Here is a 15,170-nt window from a genome sequence, read left to right on the forward strand (position 1 = left end):
AAGAACCTGCCTTTGAACTTCTCCCTGCCTGATTAGGCACTTGCGTGGTGTGTGTGTGAATGCGGGAGCGTGGTTGTGTGTGCTGGCGGTGCGCGGGATGCGGGGGGAGCGCTGGCAGCGCCCCGCCGGCGTTTGGGTGTCCGAGCCAGGGGGGAGCGCGTGTGAGTGTGAGTGTGCTTTCCAGCACACTCCCTGCTCCCTCCTGCTCTGCTCTACCTGAAAATGTTTATACGGGGTGATGGCGGGGGAAGGGGCGGGGGGAGATGGGGTGGAATTATGTGACAGTCCATCCTTGCCAGCACTTCACAACTCCCTGGCGACATCTCTAGAAGCACGAAACACGCGGAGAAAACCCCCGAAAATCCTTGGTTCTCCCCACCACCCATCCTTTGAAAAACAAAGCAGCAGCCTATCCCGGCTGCCCCGCGTCCCACACCCTGCCCGTGGCGAGTGCTTTGGGGGGCGCAGCCCCGCGACTCTCCGCCGAGAACTCCCCCGCTTATCCATATCCACAGCCCCCCTCCCCGCAATGCCATTTCCCACACTCCCGAAATTTCTTAGTCCCTTCAAACTTCGCTACCGCCGCTCTCGCCTTTAAAGGGCCGAGCGCCAGCAATAGTGTGTGGCGAGATGTCTCCCAGCCGCGACTACAAAGGTAAATGATTTAAACAGTGTTTGCTAGGACCACGTTTCGCCTAGGAAAAGATGAAGTCTTTGATGATGGCCAACTCGGTGTCAATAAGTGGCTTTCTTTGAGCCATATTCAGATGGGAACGTCTTGCTTGCCAATTGCCATAGAAATCCTAACACACCATGAAGATTGTCCAAGCGCCAAGCCTTCCGTTCTGGGCTAAATTACTTTGAAGTGGGGCAGGACGTGCACTGGTCAATGTTAACTCTATAGGGCGGGCAGGGAACACTAGGAGAGGGAGGTTGGAGGGGGGGGAAGCAGAAAATAAGAAGGGGAAACTTGTTTTAGACACTCTATACAAGGTTCTGCTCATTGTCAGATATCTTTTATCTTTTATATTTCCCATGAATGATTCATGTCTCGGTGGCTTTGTGTCGCCCTCCTTTTCACAAGAAACTTCATTAGGGAGCTATAAGTTTTCCCATTGATTGGAGCCCTCATTTATGAGTGTTTTTCTGCTTCGTATGTTGGTTATTGTCATTCTGCTTGAAACAACTCTTTGCAACCTGTTTCACCTTTACCACATTTAACAAAACTGACTTAAAAAACACTCTAACCTTTTGGTGAAACTGTTCTTGACATTTTGACCAGTCATTTTCGAGCACTGGTAAATTACGGGGCGGGGGGGGCGCAATCACACCGGGCTAGTTTCATTTAATTCATTTTATTTAAAAAGAAAAATTAAAAGGGGAAATAATCCTGGAGGATGCTGACACACGATTCTGTCCGGATTTTTTCACGGGTTTACTCAGTTTTCCTCTCTCTAAACGAGAAACTTGTCCTCACTCCGCTTCTAAAAACTTCGTTTTTTTTCTTCTCCTTCATTCCAGTGATTTCCTGGCGTTATTTCTTGTCTGACCTCACTCTATGTTTCAGAATCATCTTCTGGCATACGGTTTCGCTTCTATGGCTACTACCGAAGAATAGTGCTATTTAACTCACGAGTATCCTCAAGAGAATACTGCCAGGAAGATCTCTCTTTTTTCTTTTTCTTTTTTTTTTTTTTTTTTTTTTCCCCAATAGAAATAAACATTTTAATTGATTTGATTTGATATTCCCATTAGCTGTCCTTGAGAGAGAGAAAGAATGTCATGTGTGTAAATGTCTGACCTGTGCCTGTGTCTTATCTGTCTGTCTGTCCCTCCCTCTCTTCCCCCTGTGCACGGGATGCCAGCAGCAGAGCACTCAGCTGCTCCATCATCAGGCACCCCGAAATCCTCTGTCCGCCCCCCACCCTTAGCCCAGCTCGGGGGCAAACACCCCCAGGAGCGAGGCCCGCAGCCTGGGGGAGGCAGGGCTGGCTGTGCCCGGAGCATCCCTCCTCTGCCCGGCTGCCAACCCAGCGGTAAATCCGGAGGAGAGCCCTGTTCATTCACACGTTTCGCTGGGCAAAGAGGAGTATCTCAGCCACCCCCAGCACCTCGCGGTGCTGCTCCTGCCGAGCTGTGAGCTTATAGCTGGACCTGAATCTACCTGCTGACCCTCGGGGGGAAAGGGGGTGTTTTGGTCTGTCTCTGCCCCTTGTCTGTTAGTAAGGCACATGCAATACATAGGCATAATATTTTTATTCATCTGCATGATTTTCTTTTTTTTCTTTTTTTTTTTTTCTTTTTTTTTTTTTTTCTTTTTTTTTTTTCTTTTTATGGGGTTTACAGAGATGCAAAGTTTCAAATTAGCAAATTTTTTTTTATTTAGGAGGTATCATGTGTCATAAAACTGTTGGGCAAGTGTGTGACCCTAAGTGTAGCAAATACATAAAAATAGTGATATATCCCCCCGAGCCATAGTTTATAAACCCTGCCATGTCGTAATGTATAGTGCAATCTGTTGTTGAAAAAATGCATAAATTAAAAAGTTCGTTTATAAATCAGCACCAATATATCTCTAATAAGATTACATTACATAAATTATTTTTTAAAAGTTCATACCTTACTTTATTATTTTGTATTTATTCAAATGGGCTTTGAAAAACGAATAAAAAGCAAATTGAGTGAACTTTAAAAAATTATTTTCTATTCAAGTTTTCTGTTTGTTTTCAAAGTAACGCCTGCTTCTTTAGATCCAACACAACAGTATGAAGACAACGTTTAAAGGCTTCCAGAGTGACAGCACCATGCACTGTACTAATAATATAATATCTCTATGAACTATACATATATTTATATATTATCAGCACCAACACACCGCACGGAGGACATGCAGGAAGAGTCTGTTTCACATTACATCGTTCATTCAAGTAAGCTGAAAAATATAATGATTTTTTTTTGTACAAACCACATTATCATAAACAACAATCTATCACCAAAATTAATAACATAATTCTTTGGTGTGCTCTGTACTGTTCCAGGGGAGTCAAAAAAAAAAAAAAAAAAAAAAAAAAAAAAAAGGGTGATGTCAGAAAATAAATTAATTTGACTGTACAAAATAATCGCGTTCACATACACGTTATTAACAATGACAAGACGACATCCACCATTCACGGCACACAAAACACATTTCCACAAGCCCTGGGGGAGGGGAGGGAGGCTGCCGCTTCTTCTCTCAGGGTCTCTGAGGAGGAATTAGTGCTCTTTACTTCATTTGCGCCCCGCTCCTGACTCAAGGGCTCTAAGCTGGGGTGTTCCCCGTGCCCCGCAGCCCCTCGGCTGCAGGGTTGGGTTTTTGGGGGGTTTGGGGAGGTTGGCACCCTGACCCCAGCCTGTGTCCCCACCCCGGGCTTCCTTCCCAGCAGCTCTGGTCCCCACCTCCCAGGTGACTCTGCCGGGCCACTTCAGGGAGATGGTGAAAACACGCAGGCATCAGCTCGGTTGGAGAGATGAAATAATATACATTAAAATTATAATAAAAATATAATCCCTCTATGCCTGCCCCCTGCTCTGGGGCTTGTCAGGCCCAGGGGCTGCTCCCCCTCCCAACCCCCCAGGGGGCTGGAGAGAGCATGAGGCAAAATCCTGAGAGATGAACTTTTAAAAATATATAATCAGAGTAATAATAACACCAACCACAAGGAAAGGAAAATTCGCTGTTTTTGTGTGAGTTTTTTAGAGAAAAGAATCAAAAATGTATCACAGTATCACAGTTGTCAAATAGCAGCGTGGTTGTTTTAATCTCTGGCTACGTTTTAGGAGCCATACAAGTACAAACCGTGGAGGAGTGAAAAAGGAGTCCTGAATCTTTTGTCTTTTCTTTCGTAAATCGTTTGCACAATGTTACATCAAAGAGTGAAAGAAAGGCTGGAAAGAAAATGCCGGGTGCAGGTGGGACCCCCCGACTCGGGAGAGAAACCATCAATTACAAAAGAGCTGAACTGCAAGAGGGGTGGGGAAATGCATTTATTTAATTTTATTTTAAGGGATGTGCAACCTGTCCTTGACTGGCCGGAGTTTCAGCAGGTGCTGCTTTACGGTCAGGAGGCTGCTGCTGTCCTGGGGCTTTACCCAGGCCAAAGAGGAGGCGCTGGCATGGCAGCTAAGGTACATAAGAGTCGTTCCAGAGATCGGCTGGGCTCTGCCTGCTCGCAGCACTCGCCAGCTAACTCTTGTTAAGAGCAATGGGCATGGGCAGAGTGGAAGATGGGCATCTCCCTTGGCACCATCCCTCTGCAAAACTGTGCGGCTCGGGTGACTGGGACGGCCCAGCCTGGCGTTATTAATGCTTTTACTAAATAAAAAAAAAAAAAAAAAAAAAAAAAAGTCCGAGTCTCTTTAATTAAATTAGTTACCGTACAAACACCATAGGGTTTCGTACATGGAATAAATAGCGCAAGTCAAACCTGATGGCACTTCCACGGCAGCCCTTGGTGCCAGGCGGCTGCCGCTGCGGCCAGGGCCAGTGCGGTGGGGCCGGGGCCACCGGCAGCTCGGCACGGCTCGGCACGGCTCAGCACGGCCCTAGGGAGCAGTTCTGCCCCCCGAGGTCCTGTGGGGCTCGTCCTCCTCGGATGCCGGGGAGCTGTCGCGGCTGGAGGGGGTGCGGGGCCGGCGGGGAGCGCCCCCGGCCTGGCAGACGTACCACTCGCTGAGGTTGGTGACCGGCGGGGAGAGCGCGGCGGCGCGGCCGCGGGGCGGCTCGGCGGCCGGCTCGGCCTCGGGGGGCAGCGGGCCGTCGGGGGGCCCCGCCGCCGCGAAGCCCTGCGAGCCCGGCGGCGGGGAGGGCGGCGGGGACTTGCAGTGGATCTTCATGTGCTTCCGCAGGGAGCTGGGGTGCGTGTAGGACTTGTCGCAGCCGCGGATCTTGCAGTAGTAGGGCTTGTCCGAGGTGTGGACGTGGGAATGCTTCTTGCGGTCGCTGCTGTTGGCGAACTTCCTCTCGCAGCCGTCGAACTCGCACTTGAAGGGCTTCTCCCCTGCGGGGACACAGCAACGGCACCGTTACCGGCGGGCGGGGGCCCGGCCGTGCCCGCAGCCCCTCCGCCGCACCGCAGCCCCTCCGCAGCGCGGCCTCCGGGGCGAGCGGCGAGGGGAAACCTTCCCCTTCCCTCCTTTCCCTCCTCCTTCCCTTCCTTCCTCCCCCTTCGCGACAGTCGTGACATGCCCGAGGTTCGCGACTTTCCCCCCGTGTTTTGCTGCCTGTCACACGTCGCTGGCAGCCCTCAGGGCCGGAGTCCCGGGCTGGCGGCGGCAGGGCCCCCCCGGCCTTGTTTGCCCTCTGCGGCGCTCCCCTCGCACACGAGAAACCTTCATTACCGCTCTAATGACCGAACCCAAACAAAACCTCTCAATGCCTTTGCCTGCGAGGGCTGGCGTTTGCCGGCAGCCTGGCTCGCCTGGCACATCTCCTGCGTAATCCTTTTCCAATGGGCACTGCGCTGGGGGAATAATTAGTTTGGGGGAAATAAAAGTAACACCTGTTTAAGTATCCCGACACAAAGAGGGAGCACCCCGCAGCCCGGACTGGGAACCCGCAAGCTGGGGGAACCAAACCAGACACAGGAGATGAGCACGGCAGACTGCTGTTACAGTAGCTGGTTACCCTGGGCAAACTTGGGTCTAAATTTGTGCGGATGATGTACTTTTAAGAGTTTTTACGCACTGCTTAACAGTTAAAGGGGTTGTGAAAATCAGCCCGGGGCGATTAGGCTGGCGTACGTCTGCTGTAGCATACCCTGGAATACATGTGTTCTGGTACTTATAGCCATGTCCTTCCCTATAGCTCCGGAACCGACCCTTCCTCATAGTTCCCGAATAGGGCTGGGTGAATGCCTATTGCTGAAACACCGGAGGAAAAAGAAAGAAGTGCCAGATCCCTGTACCGAAGCTTCCTACAGCAAGTTTTTCTCACTCCCCCACGCTACACGTGAGTCCAGCACAGACAGACCTGCACTGATAATCTTGGTCATGATTATCAACTCGAGTCGGTTTAGACATGGCTGATGCATATTTTCAGATGTGTTTTGCTCTGAGGGATCAGAAACAACAACCCAGCAGCTCTCTCGGTGGACATTTTCTCCTTACCACCAAAGGATTTTTACTGCTCCTCCCGTTTATAAGATCGTATCACGTTTATTATTTATCAAAATAATAATGGAAATAAGAAAACTATTTTTATTTTTAGAAGCAATTTCTTGGCTGTTACTATAGAAACATACACCTCCACAGCCTATTTATGGATCGATTTGTTTGAATAAAATCAGCTCACCTACCACCAAAGTGCACTAGAAAGTGCAAAGTTTATCTTCCAAAAAAGAAAAAAAAAAAAAAGAAAAGAAAAGAAAAAAAAGAAAAAGAAAGAAAAAGAGGAGGAAAATATTAGAATTAAAATTATGCCTTGTGGGTTTTAATTGCATGAAAACCTCCGCACACCACCGAGACAAGTTTCCGGTCACTTCGTTTGTTCATTAATTACTATTCTTCCGGGAAAACAAAGCAAATCTGCTGGGGGTTTTGGGTAGTTTCTGTCTGTGTTACCCCAAGGAAGAAGGCTCACACATTCTGCTGCTGGCCGGGACCCGCAGAGCCCGAAGCACAGCTCCAATCAGCTGGACCAAACCGCTTCCACTCCGTCAGGGTTTTAGGGAAGCGTCTTTCCACTTGGGTTCAGGCGTGGGCACCCTCGCCAGACTCCAGATAGCGATGATCAAATTCCCCATAAGTCCAGGACCGGGGAAGGTCCCGGTGTGTCCCCATTACGCTGACGAGGGCATCACGTCAGAGTTTAACCATTTGTAGGTGGTTTCAACTCACGGAAGGGGGCGAGATGTTGGGCGCCGTCCCCTAACTCCTCCTGGCAGCAGCAGTGCCGGCGGAGGGGAGGGGCACAGATAGGCTTGGGTCACTTTTTCTAGAGGGTCTGGGAATCGTTGGAAGGAAGCCTGGACACCCTGAGCATCGTCTTTGGCGAGGGAACAGCAACATTGCAGGAGAGACGAGGTCCCCATTCCCGCTAGAATGCACAAGGTGTGGGAACAGTGATTTGTCCCCAAAATGGGGCAGTAGCTGCAGAGCGTGGTATGCAGCACCCGCGGTGATGCTTTTGAGGGGAAAGAGAGAAAGAGACAGAGAGAGAGAGAGAGAGAGAGAGAGAGAGAGAGAGAGAGAGAGAGAGAGAGAGAGAGGGAGAGAAAGAAAGAAAGAAAGAAAGAAAGAAAGAAAGAAAGAAAGAAAGAAAGAAAGAAAGAAAGAAAGAAAGAAAGAAAGAAAGAAAGAAAGTCCCAAGCAACAAACGCCTCCTGAATTACTGAAATACATTTCTTTTTGCAAGATTACCAGAAACATGCAAAATCGCCTAATGATACGATTATGGTGTTATTGTTTCTTCCCCCCCGGGCGCCAAATGCCCATAATAAACGAATAGTTTGTAAATCTCTCCTGCTCCCAGGCTGCACAGACTAAGTTAAAGCTGAGGTGGCAAAATGACAGTAATTAATCCCATAGGACCAGGAAGAAAGTTTGGGATCCCTTGTCCACTCGAAGGCGTGGGGGAAAATACGTGGGGAAATACGTAGGGAAAGACTCCTGACCCCTTTGTCCTCCCATGGGCCGAGCTGTCGTTTGAAGTGGGCCATTTGTCCCCACCCCGAGGGCTGTTTTGGTGCAACGACCCCTTCTGCGTGGATAGAGCCTTTCCCTGTGGGCTCACGCAGGGACACCCTCCTGGGGACTACGGGTAGCCCCAAGCTGAAAACTCCTCCAAATTTCCCTAGCAAGATGCCAAGTCCAACGCATTGCCTCGGGGCAGTGCTTGACTTCATCTAAGGTCCTGATTATCAGGCGAGCCGTGCCTGATACATATTTGGATTTTGGAGGGGGCTATTTGTCCCCCGCTGAATCTCTCTGTCTCCCTGCAAGCCTCTCCCCGACTCCTTCCCACCTCCCTCCCGCCTGCCCCTTGGAGCTGAGAAGGGAAAGGAGCTGAGGAGCCCGGAAAAGTCCGCGGTGAAGTTTTGTTTTTCAAATCAAGGCAGGTGGAGAAGTCTATAGATGACAAAACCGCGGGCCTCACACTAACTCGTTCCACGGTGTCGTTAACACAATAACAACAAACAAAGTGTCAGACCCTACCCCCTCCTTTCCCCCCGAGAAATCTCCCACACACACATCACCCCGGCTCTGGGTGTAGAGCACGGGGCACCCTCAGGGCTCCGCTGCTGCATATGGGCTCATGCCTGACATATTCCGGAGATAAAAATCTATAATCCTTTCAGCCATGGGCCATTTGGTTTTACATCGGAACAACACGTTGTACGGTCGCCGCTTTTCTCTTCCCGAGCAGCAAACAATAAATCAAGAAAGCAATTACGGCTACTCCACTTCCTTAAGTATCCTCCAAGGAATAATATTTGTCTACCACTATAAATCCCGGCTTCGTTCGTTTTCGGCAGAGTTTTACACTCAGACGAAAATGCGTATTTCGGGAGTGGGAAGAAATGAGGACAAAGCGAGGGAAAAAACCCAACCCGAACCAAAAAAAAAACCCCACCGAAACCGAACTCAGAAAAATTAAATACTAAAAGGCTCAAACACACCCGAAACCCTTCCAGGGGGCCCCGCCTGTCCCCCGAGGCATTCTCCGGGGGTGCCGCTCCCTCCTCCCGTACCCCGCCGAGCAGTCGGGGCGACTCTGAAGTTTGCTTCTGAGATCCACAAAGCGAGGGAAGCGTCCTCCGGTGGGAGCTTTCCCCCGCCTCGCTCCCTGTTTCCCGACTCCGCCGGTACTGCCGCAGCAGCCCAGGCAGCACCAGAAGCCCCAGGACCGGAGTCAGCCCGGTAGCCCAGCGGCACGGGCAGCCCCAGCAGTGCGCTCAGCATCCCCGGTAGTTCCGCAATATTGGTAGCCCAGGACGGTGGCTACGCGCGGCAGCATCCTCGGTCCCGGTAGTAGGACCAGTCCCGGAACGGGAGCAGCCCCAGGAGCGCTGGTCACCGGGGCAGCCCGGTAGTCCCGGTAGTACCGGCAGACCCGAGCACCGCCGCCCGCAGCGCAGGAGAACTGCGCCCCCAAGAGCCCCCGCGGCCCCATCTCCGTCGGGCCAAACTTCACCCGCCCGGCTCCGTCCCCGCCGGCAGAAGCGGCAGGAAGGGCAGAGCCGCCGTCCTTCGGCGAGGCGGCGGGAAGCGGCAAAGCGCAGCGCTCCCCAGAAGCGGGGTGAGCCCCCCAGGGTGCCCGGACAAGGGCGGCGGGAGCAGGGACGGGCGAGCGCTCATCCTCTCCTCGCTCTTCCGCAGGGGCTGCTGCTCTTCTTCCCCCGGCTCCGCGTTATTTATTAATCGGTGTATTTATCCGGTAGTGCCGGTGGGGAGGTGGGTAGCGGAGGGGGTGGGGAGGGAGCTGCCCAAGGTGGAGGGGGGGCTGAAGGGGGGGACGGGACACGTGTGTGCAGGGCAGAGGGGCCGGGTGCTTGTACGTAGCTGTGTGTGCGTGGCCCGTGTGCCGCCGAATTACTTATTCATGAAAAAGTCACATGTCCGGTGGTGCGTAGGAGAGGAGGAAAATAGGAGGAAAGGGGAGAAAAAAAAAAGGAAGGAAACCCTTGAGGGGGGCGGAAGGTGGGGGGTGGGGGGGGTGGGGGGGAAGAACAACCCACCTGTATGAGTCCGCTTGTGGATCTTGAGGTTTTCGGAGCGAGCGAAGACCTTCCCGCAGCCGGGGAAGGGACAAGGGAAGGGTTTCTCTCCCGTGTGTACTCGGATGTGGTTGATGAGTTTGTATTTCGCTTTGAAGGGCTTGCCTTCGCGGGGACACTCCTCCCAGTAGCACACGTGGCTGCTCTGCTCGGGCCCACCGACGTGTTCCACGGTGACATGGCTCACCAGCTCCTGCATCGTGCTGAAAGTTTTGGAGCAAGGCTTCCTACCGCCCGGTGGCGGCGGCGGAGGTGGAGGAGGCGGCTCCCGGTCGATCCACTTGCAGATCAGCTCTTGCTTGATGGGCTGTCGCATGTACCGCAGGAAAGCCCCGGCCGCCGCCGCCGCTGCCCCGACGTGGCCATGGTGGTGATGGTGGTGATGGTGGTGGTGGTGGGGATGGGGGTGGTGCGGGTGTCCGTGGCCGGCCGCCGCCAGGTTGAGGTTGACGGAGCCGTAGCCTTGCAACGCCGAGGAGGAGGAGGAGGCGGCGGCGGCCCCGTAGTGAGCCTCGGCGCGCCCGTAGAGCTCCCCGGCGGCGGCCGCCAGCCCCAGGCGCATCTGCCCGTTGAGCGGCGGATGGCGGCCGGCGGGCGCGCCCTGCTCGCCGGGCGGCGGCGGCGGAAAGGCGGCGTGCGCCCCGTCGGTGCCGCCGTAGGTGCCGGCGGCCGAGATGAAGACGCCGTGCGGTGGCGGGTGCGGAAGGTGGGGGGAGCCGGCGGGAGGGTGCTGCTCGGCCAGCGCCCCGTGCACGGCGGCCGCGGCGGCGGGCAGCTCCCGCCGCAGGAGGAAGTCCCGGCCCGCCGCCTCCCCCGACGGGTATCCCGGGAGGGCGGCGGCGGGCGGCGCGTAGGCGGCGGCGGTGGTGGCGGCGGCGGTGGCGGCGGCGGCGGCGGAGGTGGTGGCGGCGGGCGCGGCGAAGGCGGCGGCGGTGAGCGCCTCGGGCGTGAGCTTGAGGGCGGCGGGCTGCGCCATGTGCTCGGGTCCGAGCGGCGTGAGGGCGCCGCCGGGGTCGCCGCCCGCGTCCCCGGGGTGGAGGTGGGCCGCGTGATGGGGGTGGACGTGGTGGTTCCCCAGCCCCGGGAAGCCTGTCATGTTCTGGTGAGGATGGGGCTGAGCCGCTGCCAAATCCGCTAATCTCAGTGTCGGGTTCCTCTTGCTCAAAGGGGGCTCCATAACGACACAGCCAAGCCCATCTAGGCTCGCTGTTGTTATTTTTTTCCCTTTACCCGCCTTCAAAAACATGTATATATTAAGCGGCTCTTTAACTTCTTTTGTCTGCGCTCCGAGCCCCGCGCATCCCTGGCCCCGCTCTGCCCGCCCGCGATTGGCAGAGCCCTCACCACACTTCGGCGGCGCGCTGGGGAATACGGCTCGGACACCGCGCCGGAGGGATTGGACGGATGGCGGTGATTGGCAGCGGCCGGGGCCGCGCGATTGGCTCCCTTTCAGGCCGCCGGCGCAGCGGGGATCCGCCCCCGCCGCCCCCCCGGGCCCCCCCGCGCCGCCCCCCGAAGTTGCACTTGCAGAACTTCGCGCGGGGCCCGACGGGGCGCACCCCGCGCCTCCCCCGCCGCCCCCCGCCGGCAGCACCGGGCAGCAGCTGCCTCTGCTCCCCGGGCACCGGACGGGGCGCCCTGCTCAGGTGCTGCGCCGTGTTTACGTTTGCGGGGCTGGGGGTTTTCTGTCCTCGCCTGGCGGCAGCCCACGCTCGACTGCTGCCCGGCTCTGCGCTCAGTTTTCATTCCTTTTTTCTTTTTTTGGAGGGCCACGTTCATTCATGGATGAGGCGGGAGAGCACTCCCTCGTGAAACAATGTGCGAAACCCCACACCCACGCGAGGCCGAGGCTGTGTGCACTCGTGACCAAGGCACCACTAGGGGAAGGCGGCCGAAGTTTCCCTAAAAAGAAGACGGCGGGGGTTGGGATTCCTTTCCTTTAGAAAATAAACGAGTAAGGGAGGGGAAGAGGAAGGGGGCAAGTGGCGCATGTTAGAGCGAAGTTTTGGGAGGCTGCGCTCGCTGCCTCTTCGGGGCTTCCTCCTTCCTCAGCACTTCCCGGGGCATCCCGTGGGGAGAGCCACCCCACGCCCCTAGGCGGTCCTCCAGCCGCAGTCCAGGCAGCTGCATCCACTTCAGCCCCAATTCAGCAGCGGCGAAATAGAGATGAAACCCCCGCAGTGATACTGGCCCCGAGCATAAATGCTCCTCGACTCTTTAGGATGTCGGAACGGGAGGGGGGAGGTGGGTTGGGAAATGGGGGAGTCTCCGGCTGGTGGTTGTCGGCCCGGAGCTGCTGTCCTAGACGAAAAGGGAGCTCTTCTAAAAGGGGGCAGAGGTAGAGGACGGGCGGGGACAGCGATGAGACCGCCCCTGGGGTGCGGGGTGTTCTGGTCCTCGAAAGTGAAGCTCTTTGTGGAGCCGAAACTGGCCCTTCGGCACAAAGGATGCTGCCCTTTGAGGGGGTTGACTAGGCAAGGCCGGGATTTCCTTGCTAGCCAAAAGGGGAAAGGGGCATTGTCGTGACTTTTCTGTGGGAGGAGAAGTAGCTTTTATTGATATGTCATCTGCTTTCTTCAGGCTGCTGGTCCTCCTGGGAATGCCTTGAGCTCCCGCGCTCCTGGAAAGTGCAGGCAAGCTGGCTGCCCTTCCATGCCTGCGGGGCAGCCAGGGACGCTTCTCCGCCTCTCCAGGAGAGGAAAAGGGACGGGGGACGTCAGTGGACCCACACACACCTCCGGCTCTCCCCGGCCGCCTAATCCCCTTGACGAAACCGCATCTGTGCGTTTTGGCCGCTTTCCTGTGCCAAGCCACGTTCAAAGGAAGCCCCGTGCTGGTCCGGCATTTCCTGGGCCAGGCTCCAGGCTCCCCCACCTCCACCGCCACTACTCGCGGGGGGAAAACTCGCAGGATTTGGCCCACGCCTGCCAAAAGAGGAGTGAGAGGCTCTCGGGGGAGCGAGACTCACCAGTTCCCTCCCTACTTTCCCCTCACCGGAGACAAGCCAATGCTCCCGGCTCGCGTGGCAGCTGTGGGGGTTTCAGTGATGCTGCAAGGCAAGGAGCGGGAATAAATGATCCCCGGGTTATAAAAGCGGCTGCTTGATGGTTTTATTGCACAGTAAAAACTTCATGCAAAGTAGCCAGACGTCCCTACGGGTATTTATATACATATATTTTCTATACGTCCATCCAAATAGTGCCCTCTCTCCTCCCCACATTCTGGGTGCGTTGCTGGAGATGGAATGGTTTGGTGGGAGATGCTGTGGAGGTGAACAAGTATCACAGCTCCGCAGAACCTTCTGCATGCCTCCTTGTCCTTCTCCTGTTAAACGCAGGTGATGTGTATCTGTCATCGATTTAATATGTCTTAATTCAAATATATACCCCAATCAATTCCTTTTTATGAGAGGCTATAAAAAAATGAAAATATTTTATAGCTGGCTAATAGGCAGCTGACCTGTGACTGTGGGGAGGGAGGGGTTGATGGAGACTCACGTGGAAATTCGCTCATTTTTAGGACTGGCTGCAAACGTCAGGAAGAGAAGGTGGCTGCCCGCGCAGGGACAGTTTTGGACACTGCCAGTTCCGAAAGAGCCATGGAAGATTTAAAGCCCATTAACTCACCGACACCAGCTCAGGCCCAGGCTGCCGCTGCCCTTTGGGGCTGCAGCAGAGGAGGGGCGTGCTGTGCTACCCCCAGAGCCCCCCCACAACCCCGACAGCACCCGTCGAGGGTCGGAACGCGCCCTGTTCCCGCGGCGGCGCCGGCTGCAGAGCTCTCCCGCTGCTCTCCGCTCCTCGGCAAACCTGCCAAGGGACATCGGGGGAGGCTGCAGAGGCGAGGTGAAAGCCTGGAAGCCTTCAAAATTATTTCGTAAAGCTTCCTCTATAAACTGAGCTCGGGATAGCGGCATTAGGAGGTGTTTAACTGTAAAATGCTGTACTGTGAGCTGCATTATGTAAATATATGCTAATTATCATGAACACCATTTACAAACAATCGTCTTTAATGCACGTCTTATTGATAGTTAGGGAGCGGAGAGCAATATTTTGCAACGTGTAGAACATTCTTCTGGGGAACCACTGGAAAGGGAGCGCGGTTGCGCTTTCCTCGGGAAGACCTGCAAGACTCCCCAGACATGCTAGAAAAGCCTGCCTTCCTCCCGACCCGTCGCGAGTGGCTTTCTACGCTCGTGGGGCTGCTTTGTGGCGCGGTTCCCCCCGCGAACATGCGCGATCGGAGGTGGAATCGGCCCGCAGCAGGAGGGAGCGCTCCGAGTCGCAGCCCCGCGGAGACCCACGCGGGTAGGACGTACCCACGGTGCCCTGCTCACTGTCCTGTCAGGGGAAATAGCCCAGAGGCGCCGGGACCCCAGCCGAGAGCTGCCCAGGCTGCTCAGGGGCACGAAGGGGAACCTGAGACTCCCCAACCCTTCTTTACGGAGGGGCTCAGCGGCTGGATAATTTATACCCTTAAAAATTAAACTTCTCCTGTGCCAAATGTCGCCGGTCCGTGCATCCAAGCGGGAGCCTGAGGCTGACACGAGGATTCGACGTCGAGGCTAGGGACTGTCAGGGCCGGGACCCTCTGCACCCTTGGGACAGGGATTTACCAGCATAAGTTTCGGAGCCGTCGTGTTCAGTGTGCGCCCCGCCGGGGAAAGAGGGGCCATCCTCTTGGGGTTTGTTCAAACAGGGACAAAATAAGAAAAGAAAAAAATCTTCTTTCTGTCTATCTATCTATCTATCCATCTATCTAGGTATCTATCCATATATAGAAAGAAAAAAAGAAGGAGATAAAGAGAGAGGCGGTCTCAGGAAACCCAGGCCAAATTTTGCTCTGCTCTCTCTCTCTTCCCCACTTCTCCTCTCTCTGAACGTCACCGTTGGAAGAAGCTGTTGAGATAAATCAAATAGTGACACTTTGACGGCTTTACTTGTATAAGCAATATGGTTACCATATGGCATTGTTATTTATGAATGACAGCATAAATTGTATTACAAAGTCCATCGCGCTTTATTGGGACGCTTCTCCCCTGCCTCTAACGTTTATATGGGCATCTCCAGATGGAAAAAGGTGCATCTAATAAAACCCGGCAGTGCTGCAGCAGACCCCATTTTGGGAGGCGTTGCGCCGGGTCCGTGCTGGCTACAGAATGAGCGGCTCGGTGGGGCAGGGCGCGCAAAGTACGCGGCGCTGCGCGTCCCTCAGCCGCGGCTGGGCAGGGCAGAGGCACCGGCTGCCGCTCGGCCGAGGTTCCCGTCCTGGAAAAAAGTGCTACACTGCTCCTGGCACCCGCCGTCTCACGGCATTACTGCCGAGAGCGGGGTTTTACACATGTATAAGTGCAACTGAAGGAACAATAAATATTAATGGCACGAAAGCGAGGTGCTCCCTCCTTCTGTCCCTGCCCTG

The 15,170-nt window shown here is 54.8% G+C and overlaps 1 protein-coding gene across 1 annotated transcript; it reads right to left on the minus strand.

Moving 5' to 3' along the window:
• Nucleotides 1-4,581: 4,581 nt before the first annotated feature.
• ZIC5 (Zic family member 5) lies at nt 4,582-11,092 on the minus strand. The gene is given in 4 exon segments (XM_056496148.1): nt 4,582-5,036; nt 9,714-10,599; nt 10,602-10,665; nt 10,667-11,092. Coding segments are annotated over 4 exon segments (1,737 nt in total). The 5' UTR covers nt 10,999-11,092.
• Nucleotides 11,093-15,170: the final 4,078 nt, after the last annotated feature.

This window comes from Oenanthe melanoleuca, chromosome 1 (assembly GCF_029582105.1).
Source record: "Oenanthe melanoleuca isolate GR-GAL-2019-014 chromosome 1, OMel1.0, whole genome shotgun sequence".
Lineage (NCBI taxonomy): Eukaryota > Metazoa > Chordata > Aves > Passeriformes > Muscicapidae > Oenanthe > Oenanthe melanoleuca.